The sequence below is a fragment of the Salvelinus namaycush genome, chromosome 10 (assembly GCF_016432855.1).
Source record: "Salvelinus namaycush isolate Seneca chromosome 10, SaNama_1.0, whole genome shotgun sequence".
In the NCBI taxonomy this organism is placed as follows: domain Eukaryota; kingdom Metazoa; phylum Chordata; class Actinopteri; order Salmoniformes; family Salmonidae; genus Salvelinus; species Salvelinus namaycush.
Genome location: NC_052316.1, coordinates 33173029 through 33193376, shown reverse-complemented (window position 1 = coordinate 33193376; position 20348 = coordinate 33173029). Strand labels below are relative to the sequence as shown.

General features: G+C 42.9%; 1 protein-coding gene across 1 annotated transcript in view; it reads right to left on the bottom strand.

Moving 5' to 3' along the window:
- Window positions 1–17487, bottom strand: part of LOC120054314 (coiled-coil domain-containing protein 18-like) — a 35691-nt gene extending 18204 nt beyond the window's left edge. The window contains exons 1-4 of the mRNA XM_039001728.1: window positions 16784–17487; window positions 15696–15859; window positions 13546–13748; window positions 10094–10307 (exon numbers count right to left, since the gene is read on the bottom strand). Coding sequence (XP_038857656.1) covers window positions 10094–10307; window positions 13546–13748; window positions 15696–15859; window positions 16784–17002 — 800 coding nt within the window. The 5' untranslated portion in view covers window positions 17003–17487. The remainder of the gene's footprint in view (window positions 1–10093; window positions 10308–13545; window positions 13749–15695; window positions 15860–16783) is intronic.
- Between the last annotated feature and the right edge of the window lie 2861 nt (window positions 17488–20348).

The following is a 20348-nucleotide window of genomic DNA, read 5'->3' as shown; positions in this document are numbered from 1 at the left end:
TTGGAGGGTACTATGGTGTTAAATGCTGAGCTGTAGTCGATTAACAGCATTCTTACATAGGTATTCCTCTTGTCCAAATGGGTTAGGGCAGTGTGATTGCGATTGCGTCATCTGTGGACCTATTGAGGCGGTAAGCAAATTGGAGTGGGTCTAGGGTGGAGGTGATATGATCCTTGACTAGTCTCTCAAAGAACGTCATGATTACGGAAGTGAGTGCTACGGGGCGATAGTCGTTTAGCTCAGTTACCTTAGCTTTCTTGGGAACAGGAACAATGGTGGCCCTCTTGAAGCATGTGGGAACAGCAGACTGGGATAGGGATTGATTGAATATGTCCGTAAACACACCAGCCAGCTGGTCTGCGCATGCTCTGAGGACGCGGCTAGGGATGCCATCTGGGCTGGCAGCCTTGCGAGGGCTAACGGGTTTAAATGTCTTACATCAGCCATGGAAAAGGAGAGGGGGGGCCCGCAGTCCTTGGTAGGCGGCACTGTATTATCCTCAAAGCAGGCAATGGTGTTTAGTTTGTCTGGAAGCAAGATTTCGGTATCCGTGACGTGGCTGGTTTTCTTATTGTAGTCCATAATTTCATGTAGACCCTGCCACATACATCTCGTGTCGGAGCCGTTGAATTGCGACTCCACTTTGTCCCTATACCGACATATCGCTTGTTTGATTGCCTTGCGAAGGGAATAACTACACTGTTAATATTCGGTCATATTCCTCGTCATCTTTCCATGGTTGAATGCGGTGTTCAGCGCGAATGCCGCCATCTATCCACGGTTTCTAGTTAGGGTAGGTTTTAATAGTCACAGTGGGTACAACATCTCCAACGCACTTCCTTATAAACTCACTCACAGAGTCAGCGTATAAATCAACGTTATTTTCTGAGGCTTCTCTGGAACATTTCCCAGTTCGCGTGATCAAAACAATCTTGAAGTGTGGATTCTGATTGGTCAGACCAGCGTTGAAAAGTCCTTAGCATGTGTACTTCCTGTTTGAGTGTCTGCCTGTAGGACGGTAGGAGCAAAATGGAGTCGTGGTCGGATTTGCCGAAGGGAGGGCGGGGGAGGGCCTTGTATGCATCCCAGAAGTTAGAGTAGCAGTGGTCCAGTGTATTGACCGCACGTGTGCTACAGTCAATGTGCTGATAGAATTTAGGTAGCCTTGTTCTCAAATTTTCTTTGTTAAAATCCCCAACTACAATAAATGCAGCCTCAAGATATATGGTTTCCAGTTTACATAGAGCCCAGTGAAGTTCCTTGAGGGCCGTCGTGGTGTTTGCTTGGGGGGGATATACACGGCTGTGACTATAATCAAAGAGAGTTCTCTTGGGAGATAATGTGGGCGGAATTTGATTGTAAGGAATTCTAGGCCAAGTGAAAAAAAGGACTTGAGTTCTTGTATTACACCATGAGTCTTAAATCATGAAGCACACCCCTCCACCCTTCTTCCCAAAGAGATGTTTATTTTGTTGGCGCAACGGATGAAGAAACCCGGTGGCTGTACCGACACCGACAACATATTCCGAGAGAGCCGTGTTTACATGAAACAGAGAATGTTACATTACAATCTCTGATGTCTCTCTGGATGGCAACACTTGCCCTAATTTCATCCACCTTGTAGTCTAGAGACTGGACATTGGCGAGTAATATACGCAGAAGTGGTGGGTGGTGTGCACGCCTTCGAATTCTGACCAGGAGGCCGCTCCATTTACCCCTTTCTGCGGCGACTTTGTTTTGGGTTGGCCTCTGGGATTAGATCCAATGTCCTGGGTGGTAGTCCGAACAGAGGATGTGCTTCAGGAAAGTCGTATTCTTGGTCGTAAGGTTTGTTAATTGACGTTGCTCTTATATCCAATAGTTCCCGGCTGTATGTAATAACACTTAAGGACTCGAAGTGAGGCGACCGTCTCGGTCGGCGCCATCTAAGAGAAAAGAAAATCCATCATTACTTTAAGACATGAAGGTCAGTCAATACGGAACATTTCAAGAACTTTGAAAGTTTCAAGTGCAGTCGCAAAAACCATCAAGCGCTATGATGAAACTGGCTCTCATGAGGACCACCACAGGAATGGAAGACCCAGGGTTACCTCTGCTGCAGAGGACAAGGTCATTAGAGTTACCAGCCTCAGGAATTGCAGCCCAAATAAATTCAAGTAATGGACATCTCAACATCAACTGTTCAGAGGAGACTATGTGAATCAGGCCTTCATGGTCAAATTTCTGCAAAGAAACCAATACTAAAAACGATACAAATAAGAAGAGACTTGCTTGGGCCAAGAAACACGAGCAATGGACATTAGACCGGTGGAAATTTGTTCTTTGGTCTGGAGTCCAAATGGGAGATTTTTGGTTCCAACCGCCGTGTCTTCGTGAGACGAGGAGTGGGTGAACGGGTGATCACCGCATGTGTATTTCCCACCGTAAAGTATGGAGGAGGCTGAGTAAGGGCTATTTGACCAAGAAGGAGAATGATGGAGTGCTGCACCAGATGACCTGGCCTCCACAATTCCGACCTCAATCAAATTGAGATGGTTTGGGATAAGTCGGACGGCAGAGAAGGAAAAGCATCCAACAATTGCTCAGCATATGTGGGAACTCCTTCAAGACTATTGGAAAAGCATTCCAGGTGAAGCTGGTTGAAAGAATGCCAAGTGTGTTCAAAGCTGTCAAGGCAAAGGGTGGCTATTTTGAAGAATCTCAAATATAAAATATATTTTGATTTGTTTGACACTTTTTTGGTTACTACATGATTCCATGCGTGTTATTTCATAGTTTTGATGTCTTCACTATTATTCTACAATGTAGAAAATAGTAAAAATAAAGAAAAACCCTTGAATGAGTAGGTGTTTTAAAACTTGACAGGATATATATATATATATACACATATATACAGTTGAAGTCAGAAGTTTACATACACCTTAGCCAAATACATTTAAACTCAGTTTCACAATTCCTGATATTTAATCCTAGTAAAAAGTCCCTGTATTAGGTCCGTCAGGAACACCACTTTATGTTAAGAATGTGAAATGTCAGAATAATAGAAGAGAGAATGATTTATTTCAGCTTTTATTTCTTTCATCACATTCCCAGTGGGTCAGAAGTTTACATACACTCAATTAGTATTTGGTAGCACTGCCTTTAAAATTGGTTGGGTCAAACGTTTTGGATAGCCTTCCACAAGCTTCCCACAATAAGTTGGGTGAATTCTGGCCCATTCCTCCTGACAGAGCTGGGGTAACTGAGTCAGGTTTGTAGGCCTCCTTGCTCGCACACACTTTTTCAGTTCTGCCCACAAATTGTTTATAGGATTGAGGTCAGGGCTTTGTGATGGCTACTCCAATACCTTGACATCGTTGTCCTAAAGCCATTTTGCCACAACTTTGGAAGTATGCTTGGGGTCATTGTCCATTTGGAAGACCCATTCGTGACCAAGCTTTAACTTCCTGACTGATGTCTTGAGATGTTGCTTCAATATATCCATTATTTTCCTACCTCATGAAGCTACCTATTTTGTGAAGTGCACCAGTCCCTCCTGTAGCAAAGCACCCCCACAACATGATGCTGCCACCCCCATCCTTCACGGTTGGGATGGTCATTATGGTCAAACAGTTCTATTTTTGTTTCATCAGACCAGAGGACATTTCTCCAAAAAGTATGATCTTTGTCCCCATGTGCAGTTGCAAACCGTAATCTGGCTTTTTTTATGCCGGTTTTGGAGCTGTGGCTTCTTCCTTGCTGAACGGCCTTTCAGGATATGTCGATATTGGACTCGTTTTACTGTGGATATAGATACTTTTGTACCCGTTTCCTCCAGCATCTTCACAAGGTCCTTTCGCTGTTGTTCTGGGATTGATTTGCACCAAAGTACGTTCATCTCTAGGAGACAGAACGCGTCTCCTTCCTGAGTGGTATGACGGCTGTGTGGTCCCATGGTGTTTATACTTGCATACTGTTGTTTGTACAGATGAACATGGTACCTTCAGGAGTTTGGAAATTGCTCCCAAGGATGAACCAGACTTGTGGAGGCCTACAATTATTTTCTGAGGTCTTGGCTGATTTCTTTTGATTTTCCCATGATGTCAAGCAAAGTGGCACTGAAGGTAGGCCTTGAAATACATCCACAGGTACACCACCAATTGACTGAAATTATGTCAATTAGCCTATCAGAAGCTTCTAAAGCTATGACATCATTTTCTGGAATTTTCCAAGCTGTTTAAAGGCACAGTCAACTTAGTGTATGTAAACTTCTGACCCACTGGAATTGTTATACAGTGAGTTAAGTGAAATAATCTGACTGTAAACAATTGTTGGAAAAATTACTTGTGTCATGCACAAAGTAGATGTCCTAACCGACTTGCCAAAACTATAGTTTGTTAACAAGAAATTTGTGGAGTGGTTGAAAAACAAGTTTTAATGACTCCAGCCTAAGTGTATGTAAACTTCCGACTTCAATTGTATATTTTTGTTTTTAATTGTCCCTTACACTGGGTAGGTGCAATGAAAAGTATTGTTTTACAGGGTCAGCTATAGTAATAAGGTGCCCCTGCAGCAAATTAGGGTTAAGTGACTTGCTCAAGGGCACATCAGACTTTTCACTTTGCCGGATCTGGGTTACTGTCCCAACGCTCTAACCAATAGGCTACCTGCCGCCCATTAGCTCTTTAAAAAGTATTTCCGTGGTAATGGAAGGAGGTTTTAAACAGTTTATTTACTATTTAAAGCAAAGCAGTTACATATAGTAAAAGTTAAATAATTGGTCTGATTACTTTTATAGACTACTATATCAACCGTATTACTCTGGATTGTGGGGCAGTTAGATCATAAAAATGTCTTTACTACAGTTTCTGCACGTGAACTGAAAGCAGAACGACATAAAAGTGATCTTCTGTCAGAAGATGTGAATAAAAGGAAGGATCACGTGGACAACACTCTTAGGAAAGCAAAGCAACTCAATCATTCATGCTGTGGGTTTCAGATAAATACAGTGAATTCGTAAAGTATTAGGACATTTATAAAGATAAACTGAAATATCACATTTACATAAGTATTCAGACCATTTACTCAGTACTTTGTAATTTCTGCCAAAGGTGCTTCAACAGCCTTGAGTGTTCTTGGGTATGACGCTACAAGCTTGGCACACCTGTATTTGGGGAGTTTCTCCCATTCTTCTCTGCAGATCCTCTCAAGCCGTCAGGTTGGATGGGGAGCGTCGCTGCACAGCTATTTTCAGGTCTCTCCAGAGATGTTCAATCGGGTTAAAGTCCAGGCTCTGGCTGGGCCACTCAAGGACATTCTGAGACTTGTCCCAAAGCCACTCCTGCGTTGTCTTGGCTCTGTGCTTAGGGTCATTGTCCTGTTGGGATGGTGAACCTTCACTCCAGTCAGATCCTGAGCAGGTTCATCAAGGATCTTTCTGTTCTTTGCTCCGTTCATATTTGCCCTCGATCCTGACTAGTCTCCCAGCCCCTGCTAGTGAAAAACATCCTCACAACACGATGCTGCCACCACCATGCTTCACCGTAGGCCACCATGCTTCACCATAGGGATGTTGCCAGGTTTCCTCCAGACATGACGCTTGGAATTAAGGCCAAAGAGTTCAATCTTGGTTTCATAAGACCAGAGAATCTTTTTTTCTCATAGTCATTCAGAGTCCTTTAGGTGCCTTTTGGCAAACTCCAAGCGGGCTGTCATGTGCCTTTTACTGAGGAGTGGCTTCTGTCTGGCCAGTCTACCATTAAAACATGACTGGTGGAGTGCTGCAGAGATGGTTGTCCTTCTGGAAGGTTCTCCCATCTCCACAGAGGAACTCTGGAGCTCTGTTAGAGTGGCCATTGGTCAGGGAAGTGACCAAGAACCCAAGGCACTTCTCCCCCGATTGCTCAGCTTGGCCAGGCGGCCAGCTCTAGGAAGAGTCTTGGTGGTTCCAAACTTCTTCCATTTTAGAATGCTGGAGTGTCCTTGGGGACCATCAATGCTGCAGATTTTTTTGCTACACTTCCACAGGTCTGTGCATCGACACAAACGTCGTCTCGGAGCTCTACGGACAATTCCTTCGACCTCATGGCTTGGTATTGCTCTGACATGCACTGTCAACTGTGTGGCCTTATCAATTGAATTTACCACAAGTGGACTCCAATCAAGTTGTAGAAACATCAAGGATAATCAATGGAAACATGATGTACCTGAGCTCAATTTCAAGTCTCATAGCAAAGGGTCTGAATACTTATGTAAATATGGTTGATGATATATATATATTTTTAAATCCATTTTAGAATAAGGCTGTAAAGTAACAAAATGTGGAAAAAGGGAAGGGGTCTGAATACTTTCCGAATGCACTTCAGATGCACAATAATTTAGTTTTGTAAAATGTTCAGTGTAAATTAAGTTTGAGTTTAGTTGATGATGTAATGATTAAAGTTTTAGGCTATTATTTTGGAAAATAAATATGATGGTGCATCTAGTGATGACAGCTCTTTAAAAAAATGTGGTAATTGAAGAACTATGTACAGAAAAGGTTTGCATGTTAACCTGATAACTAGCTGTAGTTCAATCGAATAAATAAACTCTTTAAGCTAACACTGAAAAGTACATGTCCTGAAAGAAAAATGTGGTGTGCTTGCTTGCTTGTTTTAAAGTACACTATGTATGGTTTTGAAATAAGTTACAGTACTGGTATAGTCTGCCGTAATAATGGTGGTGACTGGATATTGTTGAAAAAGTGGGTAGATGAAAAGATTGGTTGGTTGATAGGATAGCCTGGACATGTGAAAGTTGATTTGGTATCTCTAGCTTGATTGGTTCAAGAGTTACAATTACTGTTCTGTTGGTGTGGGTAGTTTTGTGGTTGTCGTAAATAGTTGAGGGCAGTAGTTGTGTGGTTGTGGTCATTAAATGGTGTGGTTCATTGTGGTCAGTAGTTGTGGTCAGAAGATTTGGTAGTAGTTGCGTGGTTCAGTAGTTGTGGTCAGTGGTTTTGGTAAGTTGGTGTGTGGTTCAGTAGTTGTGGTCAGTCATTTTGCGGTTGTGGTCAGTAGTTGTGGTCAGTAGTTGTGTGGTTGTGGTAAGTAGGTATGTGGTTCAGTAGTTGTGGTCAATAGTTTTATGGTTGTGGTCAGTAGTCATGGTTCAGTAGTTGTGGTTAGTGTCTAAACTACAGTTGTTGCGTGTGAAAACTGAAAGAAGAGCAATGAGAAGTGATCGGGTGAAATATTAAGCTAGTGAACGGAGACAGCTTCGCTCTTTACAGACAGGCAAAATAGTCTGTTTAGTTATTTAGAGCACGGGGCAAGATCCTGAGAAGTAGGACGATGCACTGTTGCCTTGGCTGCCTTGCCCTCTTCACCCTCGTCACTTTTTGCCTGTGCTGCCACGTGCTCCTCTGCGTGTGTTAAGTATCCATAGCAACAGCTCCGTTTGGGCTGCTCAATTATGAAATGAGAGCTAGTTCCTCTAAACTCCGACAAACATCTGTAACTTTTGATTGGAGATAATTATGTTCCGAGTCCAGATTTGAACAGCAGATAAGTAGACCAAGATGTAGTGCTGAGCGATTAACCAACATTTCGATTTTTCTCCAGATTATTAAACAACTAATTGACCGACGTCCGTTCAATTACTTGAATTCCATTCATCCATAATCCACTGCGCCAGTTTTTTGGGGGCTCAGGCAAGGTCGTGACTAGTTACCACAGCCACACAGTCATAAACCCCACAGAGATGTATACACTTTTACACCTGCTACGTAGGTTAGATACACACAGACTGCATAGACCGCATGAGAGAGGAATGTACACAAGACACCGGCGAGAAAGAGGGATAGACAGTTCGTGAAAGTATACTTTATCTTCTTTGAAGAACTAGACAGCTCTGCAGCTAGCCTAGCTAAATAGGATGACTAGACAGAACAGTATGGGGAGTAGGCTACAGAGATAATGCTGTCAGGCTGCTACTGCCTGAACAGAGATTAAATGACTAAGGCAATGAAAAATGATAAAGTAATCAAATAAAAACTAAGTAATATACACAACTGAAATGTTGTATTATTTCACAGTAATTTCCTATTGACATCTACCCAATGTGGACCTGGCAGAGACAATGGAATATTTAAATGTTTTGGCAATTGAATGTTCACTATTTTGGGCTTTGGAATTTCCATTAACAAGCTTTTTTTATGTCATTATTTCATAATGCATTTAATGTTATGAAAACGTGATAAAATACAGTTCATGCGGTTATTACTAAGACAGCTGTATTGTTAGATTGGTAGCAGATATTTTTGTACCAACATCAGATTTGATTAACAGAGAAGTAGCTTAATAGTTTAAAAAGTATAAAAGATATCAAGCACAATATTCCAGACCGATATGCATGTTTTAAAGTTTGAATGGCATTCCTAGCTTTAAAAACGGTGTAGGAGTAGCTTTGTAAATAATAAAAGTCAGAAGAATGTCAGTGATTTAAAGCTGCAATATGTAACTTTTTGGGCGACCCGACCAAATGCACATAGAAATGTGCATTATAGATCTGTCATTCTGTTGAAAGCAAGTCTACGAAGCAGTAGATCTGTTCTATGTGCGCCATTTCTATGCTTCCCATTCTTAAGTTTGATTTTGCGTTTACTTTCAGTTTTGTACAATAGCTTCAAACTTCTGAAAATACAATCTTTTTTGTTATGAAAAATATATTTCAAAGCTATTTAGATGGTACAATCATTCTCTACACAATGACTACTTGTTTTGTCGCATAAACTGAAATTAGGCTGACATATTGCACCTTTAAAAAGTGGGGACTCTTGCTTCGCAAGCCCCACTAATAATAATAATTAGGATGATTATATTTCTCCCGTTTCATGTACAAGTGTGTATTAATACACATGTGTGAATTGGAAATGTGTTTTTTTGCATATCCCAACTCCCCCTGAAACACTCTCGGGGAGTGGGGTCACAGCCACATCTTGGCACTCAAATATTTTCAATTGAAACAAAGCATCTGAAAGATAGTTTCATGAAACAATATGAAAGACATGATCCTAGGGATACACATGGAAAATCCCCCAATAAAACTGGCATGATATTAATGTTTTCTTTTCATAATGTATGAACTGGAACTGGAGGGCAGGCAAGGACGTAATGTCGATAGCCTATAGTCTACCTTATAAAAAGACAAGTAGCACCAGTTAAACTTTGTTACACAATCTGTATGGGCTGCTGCTGCGTCACAGAAAGTGTGTTTGAAAAACAGCAGCAACAGATTCCCCTCAACCGGTGACAATTGCCTCCAAGTGATGTATGACAACCGGGGGATTGGGGGGTGTTCAGTCTTTGTCCCCTGGAAAATTACTTTAAGCACATAACCTTGGACAACCCTTGACAATAGAACACCACAGAAGCAACACAGCATTTATCTAATTTTACACAAGTTAAAAACAGAGAACCATGGTCATCATATTTTTGCTTCTTTCCCATTGGCTTGTATTACAGTCCTTTGGTAATAATTTACACTCTGGTGTGGCTCCAAGTTCCCACACAACCCAGACAGGGTAAGAAGTGCTGGGAATAGGAGCTGAAATAAGTTCACAGTGTTTATCAACCCCCAATGAAAATCAAGTCACAAAAGAACTGAGTAAAAGGGGGATACCTAGTCAGTTGTCCAATTGAATGTATTCAACTGAAATGTGTCTTCCGCAATGAACCCAACCCCTCTGAATCAGAGGTGCGGGGGGCTGCCATAATCGACATCCACGTCTTCGGCGCCCGCAAAAGCAAAGTAGATAAGTACTTCAAATAATTTGGAAGCAGTACAAATTTTAACGACAGATACAGTAATTATTTTAACATTACTTTGAGGCAATATACATTTTTACAAATAAAAAAGTATTTGGATTCAGCTTTGTCGTCAAGCTTCAAGCTTGAGGTGTTATGGCCCCATTGTTGAAAAGGAGTGAAGTGGGAAGCCAAAGTACCAGGTACCAAATGGAGCCTCGGTAACTAAATGACTTGGGAGAGGGATGAAGGGGCTTCTGCCCAACTCATCTGTAGGAACACAAGATGAGGCCAACGGACAGGACTGTTTGCATTTGGGGCTCTCTCACCTCATCCCTGCTTGCAGTTTCTCCATGTCAACTTTGCGCTGCTCTGCGTTGGCCTGTGAGCATCTCAGCCGGTCTCGTAGCTCCTGCAGGTGGTCCAGTGTGTCCACCAGCTCTCCCTTCACCGTCTTCATCTGGCTCTCCAGCAGCTGGGTGCGGTGGAGGGAGCTCCTCCTGTCCTTCCTGGTGAAACGCACCTTCTCCTCCAGATCCTGGACTGAACCGGACAAGGCCCAGAGAACAACAAGGTTAGAAACAGTCACTCAGAGGGAGAGATAACACCAGATAAAGCCTAGTCCTCAACGAGATTCTGAACGCGCATTTTAAATCAAGGACTCTGCTTAATCTGTGACCTGGAAAGTGGCCCCTAAAGACACAGACGCTCAGACAAAGAAGATCTAAAAGCTGCAATAATACACAGTGATAGCATCAGAACACAGACAGTTACTCACGCTGTAAAGTTAATTGCTATCAAAAGTAGATACTTGTATAAATCAAATTCTATCCTCCTAATTCCTGCTTACAAGCAAAAATTAAAGCAGGAAACACCAGTGACTAGATCAATAAAGAAGAGGTCAGGAGCGGGACTCTAACCCGGAAGCTTATAACAAATCCCGCTATGCCCTCCGACAAACCATCAAACAGGCAAAGCGTCAATACAGGATTAAGATCGAGTCGTACTACACCGGCACTGACACTCGTTGGATGTGGCAGGGCCTGCAAACCATTACAGACTACAAAAGGTAAGCACAGCCGAGAGCTGCCCAGTGACTAGAGCCTACCGGATGAGCTAAACTACTTCTATGCTCGCTTTGAGGCAAATAACACTGAAACATGCAAGAGAGCACCAGCTGTACCTGAAGAGTGTGATCACGCTCTCCGCAGCCGATGTGAGTAAGACTTTGACAGGTCAACATTCACAAGGCCACAGGGCCAGACAGATTACCAGGACGTGTACTGCGAGCACGCGCTGACCAACTAGCAAGTGTCTTCACTGACATTTTCAACCTCTCCCTGTCCAAGTCTGTAATACCAACATGTTTTAAGCAGACCACCATAGTGCCTGTGCCCAAGAACACTAAGGTAACCTGCCTAAATGTCTACTGACCCGTAGCACTCACATCTGTAGCCATGAAATGCTTTGAAAGGCTGGTCATGGCTCACATCAACACCATCATCCCAGAAAGCCTAGACCCACTCCAATTTGCATACCGCCCCAACAGATCCACAGATGATGCAGTCTCTATTGCACTCCACACTGCCCTTTCCCACCTGTACAAAAGGAACACCTATGTGAGAATGCTATTCATTGACTACAGCTTTAGCATTCAACACCATAGTGCCCTCCAAGCTCATCAATAAGTTAAGGACCCTGGGACTAAACACCTCCCTCTGCAACTGGATCCTGAACTTCCTACGGGCCGCCCTCAGGTGGTAAGGGTAGGTAACAACACATCCGCCACACTGATCCTCAACACAGGGGCCACCCAGGGGTGCGTGCTCAGCCCCCTCCTGTACTCCCTGATCACTCATGACTGCACGGCCAGGTACGACTCCAACACCATCATTAAGTTTGCCGATGACACAACAGTGGTAGTAGGCCTGATCACCGACAACAACGAGACAGCCTAAAAGGGAGGAGGTCAGAGACCTGGCCGTGTGGTGCCAGGACAACAACCTCTCCCTCAACGTGATCAAGACAAAGGAGATGATTGTGGACTACAGGAAAAAGAGGACCGAGCATGCCCCCCATTCTCATCGACGGGGCTGCAGTGGAGCAGGTTGAGAGTTTCAAGTTCCTTGGTGTCCACATCACCAACAAACTAACATGGTCCAAGCACACCATTACAGTCGTGAAGCGGGCACGACAAAACCTATTCCCCCTCAGGAGACTGAAAAGATTTGCCATGGGTCCTCAGATACTCAAAAGGTTCGACAGCTGCACCATCGAGAGCATCCTGACTGGTTGCATCACTGCCTGGTATGGCAACTGCTCGGCCTCCGACCGCAAGGCACTACAGAGGGTAGTGCGAACAGCCCAGTACATCACTGGGGCCAAGCTTCCTGCCATCCAGGACCTCTATACCAAGTGTCAGAGGAAGGCCCTAAAAATTGTCAAAGACTCCAGCCACCCTAGTCATAGACTGTTCTCTCTACTACCACCCGGCAAGCGGTATCGGAGCGCCAAGTCTAGGTCCAAGATGCTTCTTAACAGCTTCTACCCCCAAGCCATAAGACTCCTGAACATCTAGTCAAATGACTACCCAGACTATTCACATTGCCACTGCCCCCCTCCCATCTCCACTCTGTTGTAATCTATGCATAGTCACTTTAATAACTCTACCTACATGTACATACTACCTCAACTAGTCAGTGCCCCCGCACATTGACTCTGTACCGGCACCCCCCTGTATATATTGTTAATTTTTACTGCTTCTCCTTAATTACTTGTTACTTTTATCTCTTATTCTTATCTGTATTTTTTGAAACTGCACTGTCGGTTAAGGGCTCGTTAGTAAGCATTTCACTGTAAGGTCTCCACCTGTTGTATTCGTCGCATGTGACTAATACAATTTGATTTGAACACAGTTACTTACTCCGTAAAGTTAATTAATATATAAGTATCTACTTTTGATAGCGAGTTGACTATAGAATCATGAGGACCATAATGGAAATTAGCCTGCAGGCTTTATTTTTTTAATTTTAGATGATTTTTTATGTTGTATGCATCTGGAGCAGCCTAATACTTACCCAATAATTATCCAATAAATTAAATCAATCAATCATCAAGGGCACATGCACTGTCACATAACTACACTTAGAAAAAAGGGTTCTTCGTTTGTCCCCATAGGAGAACACTTTTTGGTTCCAGGTAGAACCCTTTGATGGTGAAAAAGGTTCTACGTACTTAGAACCTGTTAGTGGTGTAAGGGATCCTGTAAGGGTTCCACGTAGAACAGGGATGGGCAATTATTTTGGCTCAAGGGCCACATTGGGATTTCAAAATTCAGGAGAGGGCCACAGATTTTTTCTCTCAAAATGTTCGTCAAAAGCCATTTGCGTGCCAGAAAAAAAGGCATGTAGGTCCATTCTAATTCTACATACTTTCTATTTAATTTTAGACATTCAAGATTGGCCTGGAGTGTTAATCCCAAAATAATTTTGGGTGGGGTTTTAATGGGCTCACAGGCCGGATCCAAAGTTTGACCACCCCTGACGTAGAACCTTGTATTAGTGAAAAGGTTCTACTTGGAACAAAAAAAAAAATCCTTTCAGAGGGTTCTCCCAACCTATGGACACAATTGAAGAACCCTTTACGGTTCTAGGTACCACCTTCTTCTAAGAGTACATTTGAATCCTTCTATGATAGTGTATCCATATAAACAAAACAATGCAGTTCTCATCCAATTCAGAGAAGTAGCTCAGTGAATTAAAGTAAGGATATTGATACAGACCCATATTGTCTCGGTTGTCCCGCCCTTTACTTTCCGTACCAGACTCTGTCTTCTTGTACAGCTTTCCTCTAGTCTCGGCTAGCATCTTCTCCATCTTAGAGAGCTGTACGGCCTTGGTGTCGCTGTCTCTCCGTATAAGCAGCATCTGCTGCTCTCGCTCACTCAGCTCTCCCTGAACCTTATTCATGTCCTCTGACAACTGCCTGCAGGACAGGACACAGACAAACCCTGGCCCTCAACAACAGGAGCACAAGGCTACTAGGCACGCTATGTCTGTAAACTGTCACCCTAAAGTTGCTTGCACTGATTACAATGATAATTGGCAACGCAGAAACCAAGTGAGTATAACAAAAGGTTTGGGATGTCTGGAGAAGTATAAAAGTGATATTCTGCATGTCCTGGTTCCCTGGCCTGTACGGAGCTGGTCAGGATGGAACAACTCTAAGCTTTTCCTTCTACTGGTCTATAGTGCGTTTGTTCTCCGGTTGATCTTTTGGGGATGGGCTATCTAGACTGCTTATATACCCCTAACAGAGAGCACAGTCGCCAAACAACAAATACTGAGTACAGAGCGTTATAATCAGACAAGTCATAAGACTGGCTTCACAAGCCCTGCAGCTAACTGACATTATACACTCAACCAGACATTAGGCTCAATGTTGAAGGAGAACATTTAACTGCAGGCATGCAGGAGACTTTGCTTCATTTGACTGGTACAATCAGTAACTAGCTTGATTAGTACAAGACAAGACTTATCACTTTGTGAGATGGAAGTCAGATGTTGATAGAACTTCCACCCACCGACTCTTGAATGAAGCTTTACTGTTGGGTCTGAGCATTAGTAAAAAGCTATACTTGGAATTGTAGCTATAATTGTTATTACAGTATTATAACATTTTCAAGAACAATAAGCAGCCTTGTCTCAGTAGAGTAAATCAAAATGATACATTTAATAGCGGTGGTGTGTGTGCAGTGTTGTAAAGTGCAGTTCTTGGCAGTAGAGTAGTGTAGTATAGAGTAGAGCAGACCAACATGTTCCCCTGGTGCCACTAACTTTTCAGTTGGTGGCACCAGCCCATGATTTGGTTGAATCAAATATTTTTCCCAGTTCACACAATTTAAAACTTTGTAATCATCTTATAAAAGGTAATTCAAAGTGCTTTTAAGAGGTGTAGACTACTGAGATGGTAATAAATACATAAATAAATAAAAACTTGTTTAATCTAACATGTCCATGAAAGAATGCATGATTTAAGATATTCTGCATCCTAATCCAGTGAATGTCATGAATTTTGGTTTGACAAATAAGCTATTGTTGTTACATTTTACTGTTAGAATAGGTCTCCAGAATGTTCTGAATTGTATTTTGTTCAATAGAGACAATCATGCCTACATCTTTACATGTGCACTAATATTCTAGGCTCATTTATTTGGGGCTAATTCACCTGAGTACGCAAAATCTCAAAACACATTAGCTTGATCGGTAACACTAAACATAATACCCAATGCTGGCAGCCATGTATTAATCTAACAGTAAATGTCAAGTCCAAAAAACGTTGCAGTTGTAGCCTACAGCTCAATTATGCCTATGCAATTGCAATAGCCAATGCGCAATATTTCGCACACTCTGTATCAAAGCCATATCAAATATCTTGGTTGAAGAATAGTTGCTATTGAGGTCAAAATTGAGAGTTCAGAAATAAAAATTATACCTACAGAAAGCTGAGAACCTCTGAGCTGGCTTTTCCCCAGCAATCGGATTTTAAAAATCGGAACACTTTTTTTCTCCAGGAGCATTTTGTTCCCTGGGAAAGGAGTGGCTCGCTCATCATAGCCGTAGGCCCCAGCAAAACAGGCACAGCCACAGGGCAGAAAACATGTGGATAATGTACTTCACCGTTTGACCAAATCATGGTTAAATCTTGAGTGAGGTGAAAAACTAATGTGACCAGCAAAAAAAAAAAAACAAGCACCCTAGTGCCTAACTAAAAATTGGTGTCACACTGCCAAGTCAAACACTCAAACGCAATAGTTTGTCACAGTTTTGAACCCTGGTAGAGTACAGTAACATAGATTAGGGTAGAGTCGAGTAGCATAGATTAGAGCCGAGACGACTAAAGACTAGTAGAGGGAGTAAAAACAAGTCTCACGTGACAGAGTTGGAGAGTTGCAGGGCTTCTCTCTCATGTCTCGCTGCCTGCTGGCTAGCCTCCTGCAGTCCCTCTATGGCCTCCTGGGCTCTCTGGTCTCTCCTCTTCAGCTCTTTGAAGGCTAACACCTTCTCTTTCTCCAGGTCCTTCTCCAAGCGTCCCACCTGGAGGAACGCACACACCACACAGTGTGGGAATTGAACCCTCTCAACTCACCTCCAAACCGTGATAATAAAATGGTCTGCTAAACTGTACTGTAAATTTTAACAAATAGTTACTTTTTACCCACTATACCAGGGTTCCCCAACTGGCGGTGGTTTTATTTGCCCCCCCAAGTTTTCTGAGCATTTTTTTAAAATCATTGTTGGACATAAAATACTGTAAAAACACCAGGAAATCAGCTCCAAGTGATTTTAAGTTTGGAAATCTGTTCAAGTATTCCCACGCATAATAGAGACACGTGATCATATACAAATGTAAGCAACGTTTGAAATGATTATGTTTTAGTCAAATATTATATCTGTTCTTGTGGTCAAATTGCAGTCTACAAATGATTATGTTCCGGCCCCCCGACCATCCGCTCAAGAAACAAAATCGGCCTGCACTATAGTCACCCCCTGCAAGCCGAAAGTAATCAGTTTGAACACAAGAATCTGTCTAAACAATTAGGCTTTTCAAAACACTCATGAACAGTGAGCAGCAAGCATGCACAGTCAGTTATAAACAGATATGAGCTCAATTTATTAACCCTGCTGGGCCCTTAGAGGAAGTTCAGGCTCGCCCACAAAAGCTGGCTTTGTACATAAAGAACTGTACCAGTTAAAGCAATGTAGAATGTTTCAAAATAGGGACATTTGTATTGCATCTCAAACTCGTACATTAGATATGACAACTGCAGCTCACGCGCTCTAGTAGTCGATTTGTTCATTCACCGAGTTCAATTAAAGCTGTAATGTTGTATGTACTGCTGTGTTGTATTTAATGTTCAATCTCTGATGCTGGTTTGCTCATTATGTTGTATGTAACTTACAGGCTGTGGAAATAATTTTCCTCTCTGAGGACAGTAAAGTATCTATCTATCTGTCTACCTGCTCAAGTAACAGCGCCTGTCTGTCCTCTAGCTCTGCCACACGGGAGGTGCTCTCCTGCAGCATGGTCTGCTGTCTCTGGACGGTGTGCTGCAGCTGCAAGTTCTGCTCACTGGAGCTCTGACACACCAGAGAGCTACCCCTCATCTCCGCCTGCAGAGCCTCCACCTGGGGACAGAGAACACTGGAACTGCCTGTTTGAACTTGACTAGTCTTCATCCATACACTTCACAAGTTAGAAATATATTTAATTTTTGTCTCATATCCTAGATTTTTTGGAGTCTCATATCCTTCACATTGTTCCCAAATTCCTCAGTGGCAGTCTGCTCTCCTGTCCACTCCTTATGGAATGGTCATTCCACACATTGTCATGCTCAGCTTGAGAAGAAGTGACAAGGAGTTGGCAAGAGAGCAAAAACAGATCTGGGACCAGACTACATCCCACCCACAGATATCACACAATGTGTCTGGAATGTTGTAAGTGTTTCACAGGAAATTAAAGCAAGGTCTTCATGTTCTACTTCTTTAGCGCTCGTCTCCAGCTCTCTCTCGTAGCGTCCCTTCACTCCCTTTATCTGTTGCATACAGTCGCTCAACTCATCCTGGCATGTTGTCAGGGCTGTCTCCAAAAACCTCACCTGCAACAAGACCGATACAGGAAAAAAAAGTCTGATTTAGTTGATAACTAAATTGCCATAGCATGTGTTTTCATAAGGACTGACCTTGGTAGTATACTCTGTTGCCTGCACTCTGAGAGCTCTCAAGGCCTCCTGGTCTTGATTGGCTCTCATCTCTGTATCCTAGGAAGTGACAGGATTATAGCACTAGTCAGATTAATACTGAGATGCCCAGCTGTGTCGTTCTGTGTCAAACTCAATGACGTGGGTGTGATTTATAAATCTGTGAATATCTACAGTGCATTTGGAAAGTATTCAGACCCCTTGACTTTTTGTTACGTTACAGCCTTATTCTAAAATTGACAAAATCGTTTTCCCCCCTCATCAATCTACACACAATACCCCATAATGACAAAGCAAAAACAGGTTTTTAGAAATATTTGCAAATGTATTAAAAATAAACTGAAACATTACATTTACATAAGTATTCAGACCCTTTATTCAGTACTTTGTTGAAGCACATTTGGCAGCGATTACAGCCTTGAGTCTTCTTGGGTATGATGCTACAAGCTTGGCACACCTGTATTTTCTCCCATTCTTCTCTGCAGATCCTCTCAAGCTCTGTCAGGTTGGATGGGGAGAGTCACCGCCCAGCTATTTTCAGGTCTCTCCAGAGATGTTCGATGGGGTTCAAGTCTGGGCTCTGGCTGGGCCACTCAAGGACATTCTGAGACTTGACCCGAAGCCACTCCTGCGTTGTCTTGGCTGTGTGCTTAGGGTCGTTGTCCTGTTGGAAAGTGAACCTTCGCTCCAGTCTGAGGTCTGGAGCGCTCTGTAGCAGGTTTTCATCAAGGATCTCTCTGTACTTTGCTCAGTTTATCTTTCTCTCAATCCTGACTAGTCTCCCAGTCCCTGTAGCTGAAAAACTTCTGCCACCACCATGCTTCACCATAGGGATGGTGCCAGGTTTCCTCCAGACGTGACACTTGGCATTGAGGCCAAAGAGTTCAATCTTGGTTTCATCAGACCAGACAATCTTGTTTCTCATGGTCTGAGTCTTTAGGTGCCTTTTGGCAAACTCCATGCGGGCTGTCATGTGCCTTTTACTGACGAGTGGCTTCCATCTGGCCACACTTCCATAAAGGCCTGATTGGTGGAGTGCTGCAGAGATGGTTGCACTTCTGGAAGTTTCTTCCATCTCCACAGAGGAACTCTGGAACTCTGTCAGAGTGACCATTGAGTTCTTGGTCACCTCCCTGACCAAGGCCCTTTCCCCTCCAATTGCTCAGTTTGGCCGGGCAATCAGCTTTAGGAAGTCTTGGTGGTTCCAAACTTCTTCCATTTAAGAATGATGAGGCCACTGTGTTCTTGGGGACCTTCAATGCTGCAGAAATGTTTTGGTACCCTTCCCCAGATATGTGCCTCGACACAATACTGTCTCGGAGATCTACGGACAATACCTTCGACCTCATGGCTTGGTTTTTGCTCTGACATGCACTGTCAACTGTGTAACCTTATATTAGACAGGTGTGTGCCTTTCCAAATCATGTGCAGTCAATTGAATTTACCACAGGTGGACTCTAATCAAGTTGTAGAAACATGTCAAGGATGATCAATGGAAACAGGACACACCTGAGCTCAATTTCAAGTCTCATAGCACTTGAAAGGGTCTGAATACTTATGTAAAAAACCTGCTTTCGCTTTGTCATTACGTGGTATTGTGTTTAGATTGATGAGGGAAAAATTATATTTAATCCGTTTTAGAATAAGGCTGTAACGTAACAAAATGTGGAAAAAGTCAAAGGGTCTGAATACTTCCCGAATGCACTCTAGGTAAAGGTAATGTGAGGTGTGTTGTGTATGGGCAGACATGCATGCGTGAGCTGGTTGAGGGAGGTCTGAAGTCTCTCTGCTCTGTGCTGGGCCTCCTGTCTCTCATGCTGGGCTGAAGAGAAGCCTTTCTCCAGCTCTGCTTTCTGAGAGTGCAACTGTACAGGACAGGCAGACATAAAATCACATGAAACAGGCAGGAAACACAAGTATCTTTGCAGGTGCCAAAACATCTACTGTACTGTACGTTAAAGCTGAAATTCAGAATAAGGTGAAACTTCACTCTTCACTCCCAGTGCATTTGTTATTGTTTTGTCAATGAAACGGAGTAGAGGAGCATCCAGCATCGTGGCAAAAATATTTTCACAGTAGATACTCTGCAGTTCTATCACAAGTACGATGGGCAATGATGTGCGAAGGAAAACAGTGGTCGTTGTTTGCAGTAACATTACAAACAGACGTGGCAGTTTCACCAAGTATACGGATTCCAGCTTTCATGTATAACTATTCTAAGACTGAAAGTATGTAAAGTTCATGGAATTGCTTATTGTAACCTTGGGTGACTTTTATGAACAGTCAAGTGTGAATAAAGGAATACAATACATGTATCCTCTCACCATTTTGATTTGATCGTGTAGCTCCTTACGTTGCTCTGAGCCAACTCTCTGAGTCTCCTCCAACTCCTGCTGGAAATCCCTCTTCTTCAAGTCCAGAGCGGTTTTAAAGTGCTGGATACTGCTGCTCTTCTCCTACGTTTCAAACCAGAGACTTCATCAACTAACTAGCCCACTTAAATATAACATAGCCTGTGTGTGTGAAAGGACGTGTATGTGAGTTAAAAGAGAGAACTGGGTATGTCTCAATCAAAAGGCAGGGAGACATCCTTGTGGATTTAGACAGACCCAACATGTATAGTGACAACACAATTTATTTTCAGTGTGTGTTGAGCACGTCATCATTACCAGCAGGTTCTGCTCCAACTCAGTGGTCTTCTCTACAGCCTGTGAAAGTCCTGCATCTTTCTTCTCCAACTGTTGCTCTGTAGTTGCCAGGCAGACGTTCTTCCTCCTTAACTGCAATACAACACTTCACCTCTAGGGACAGACATCTGTCACATA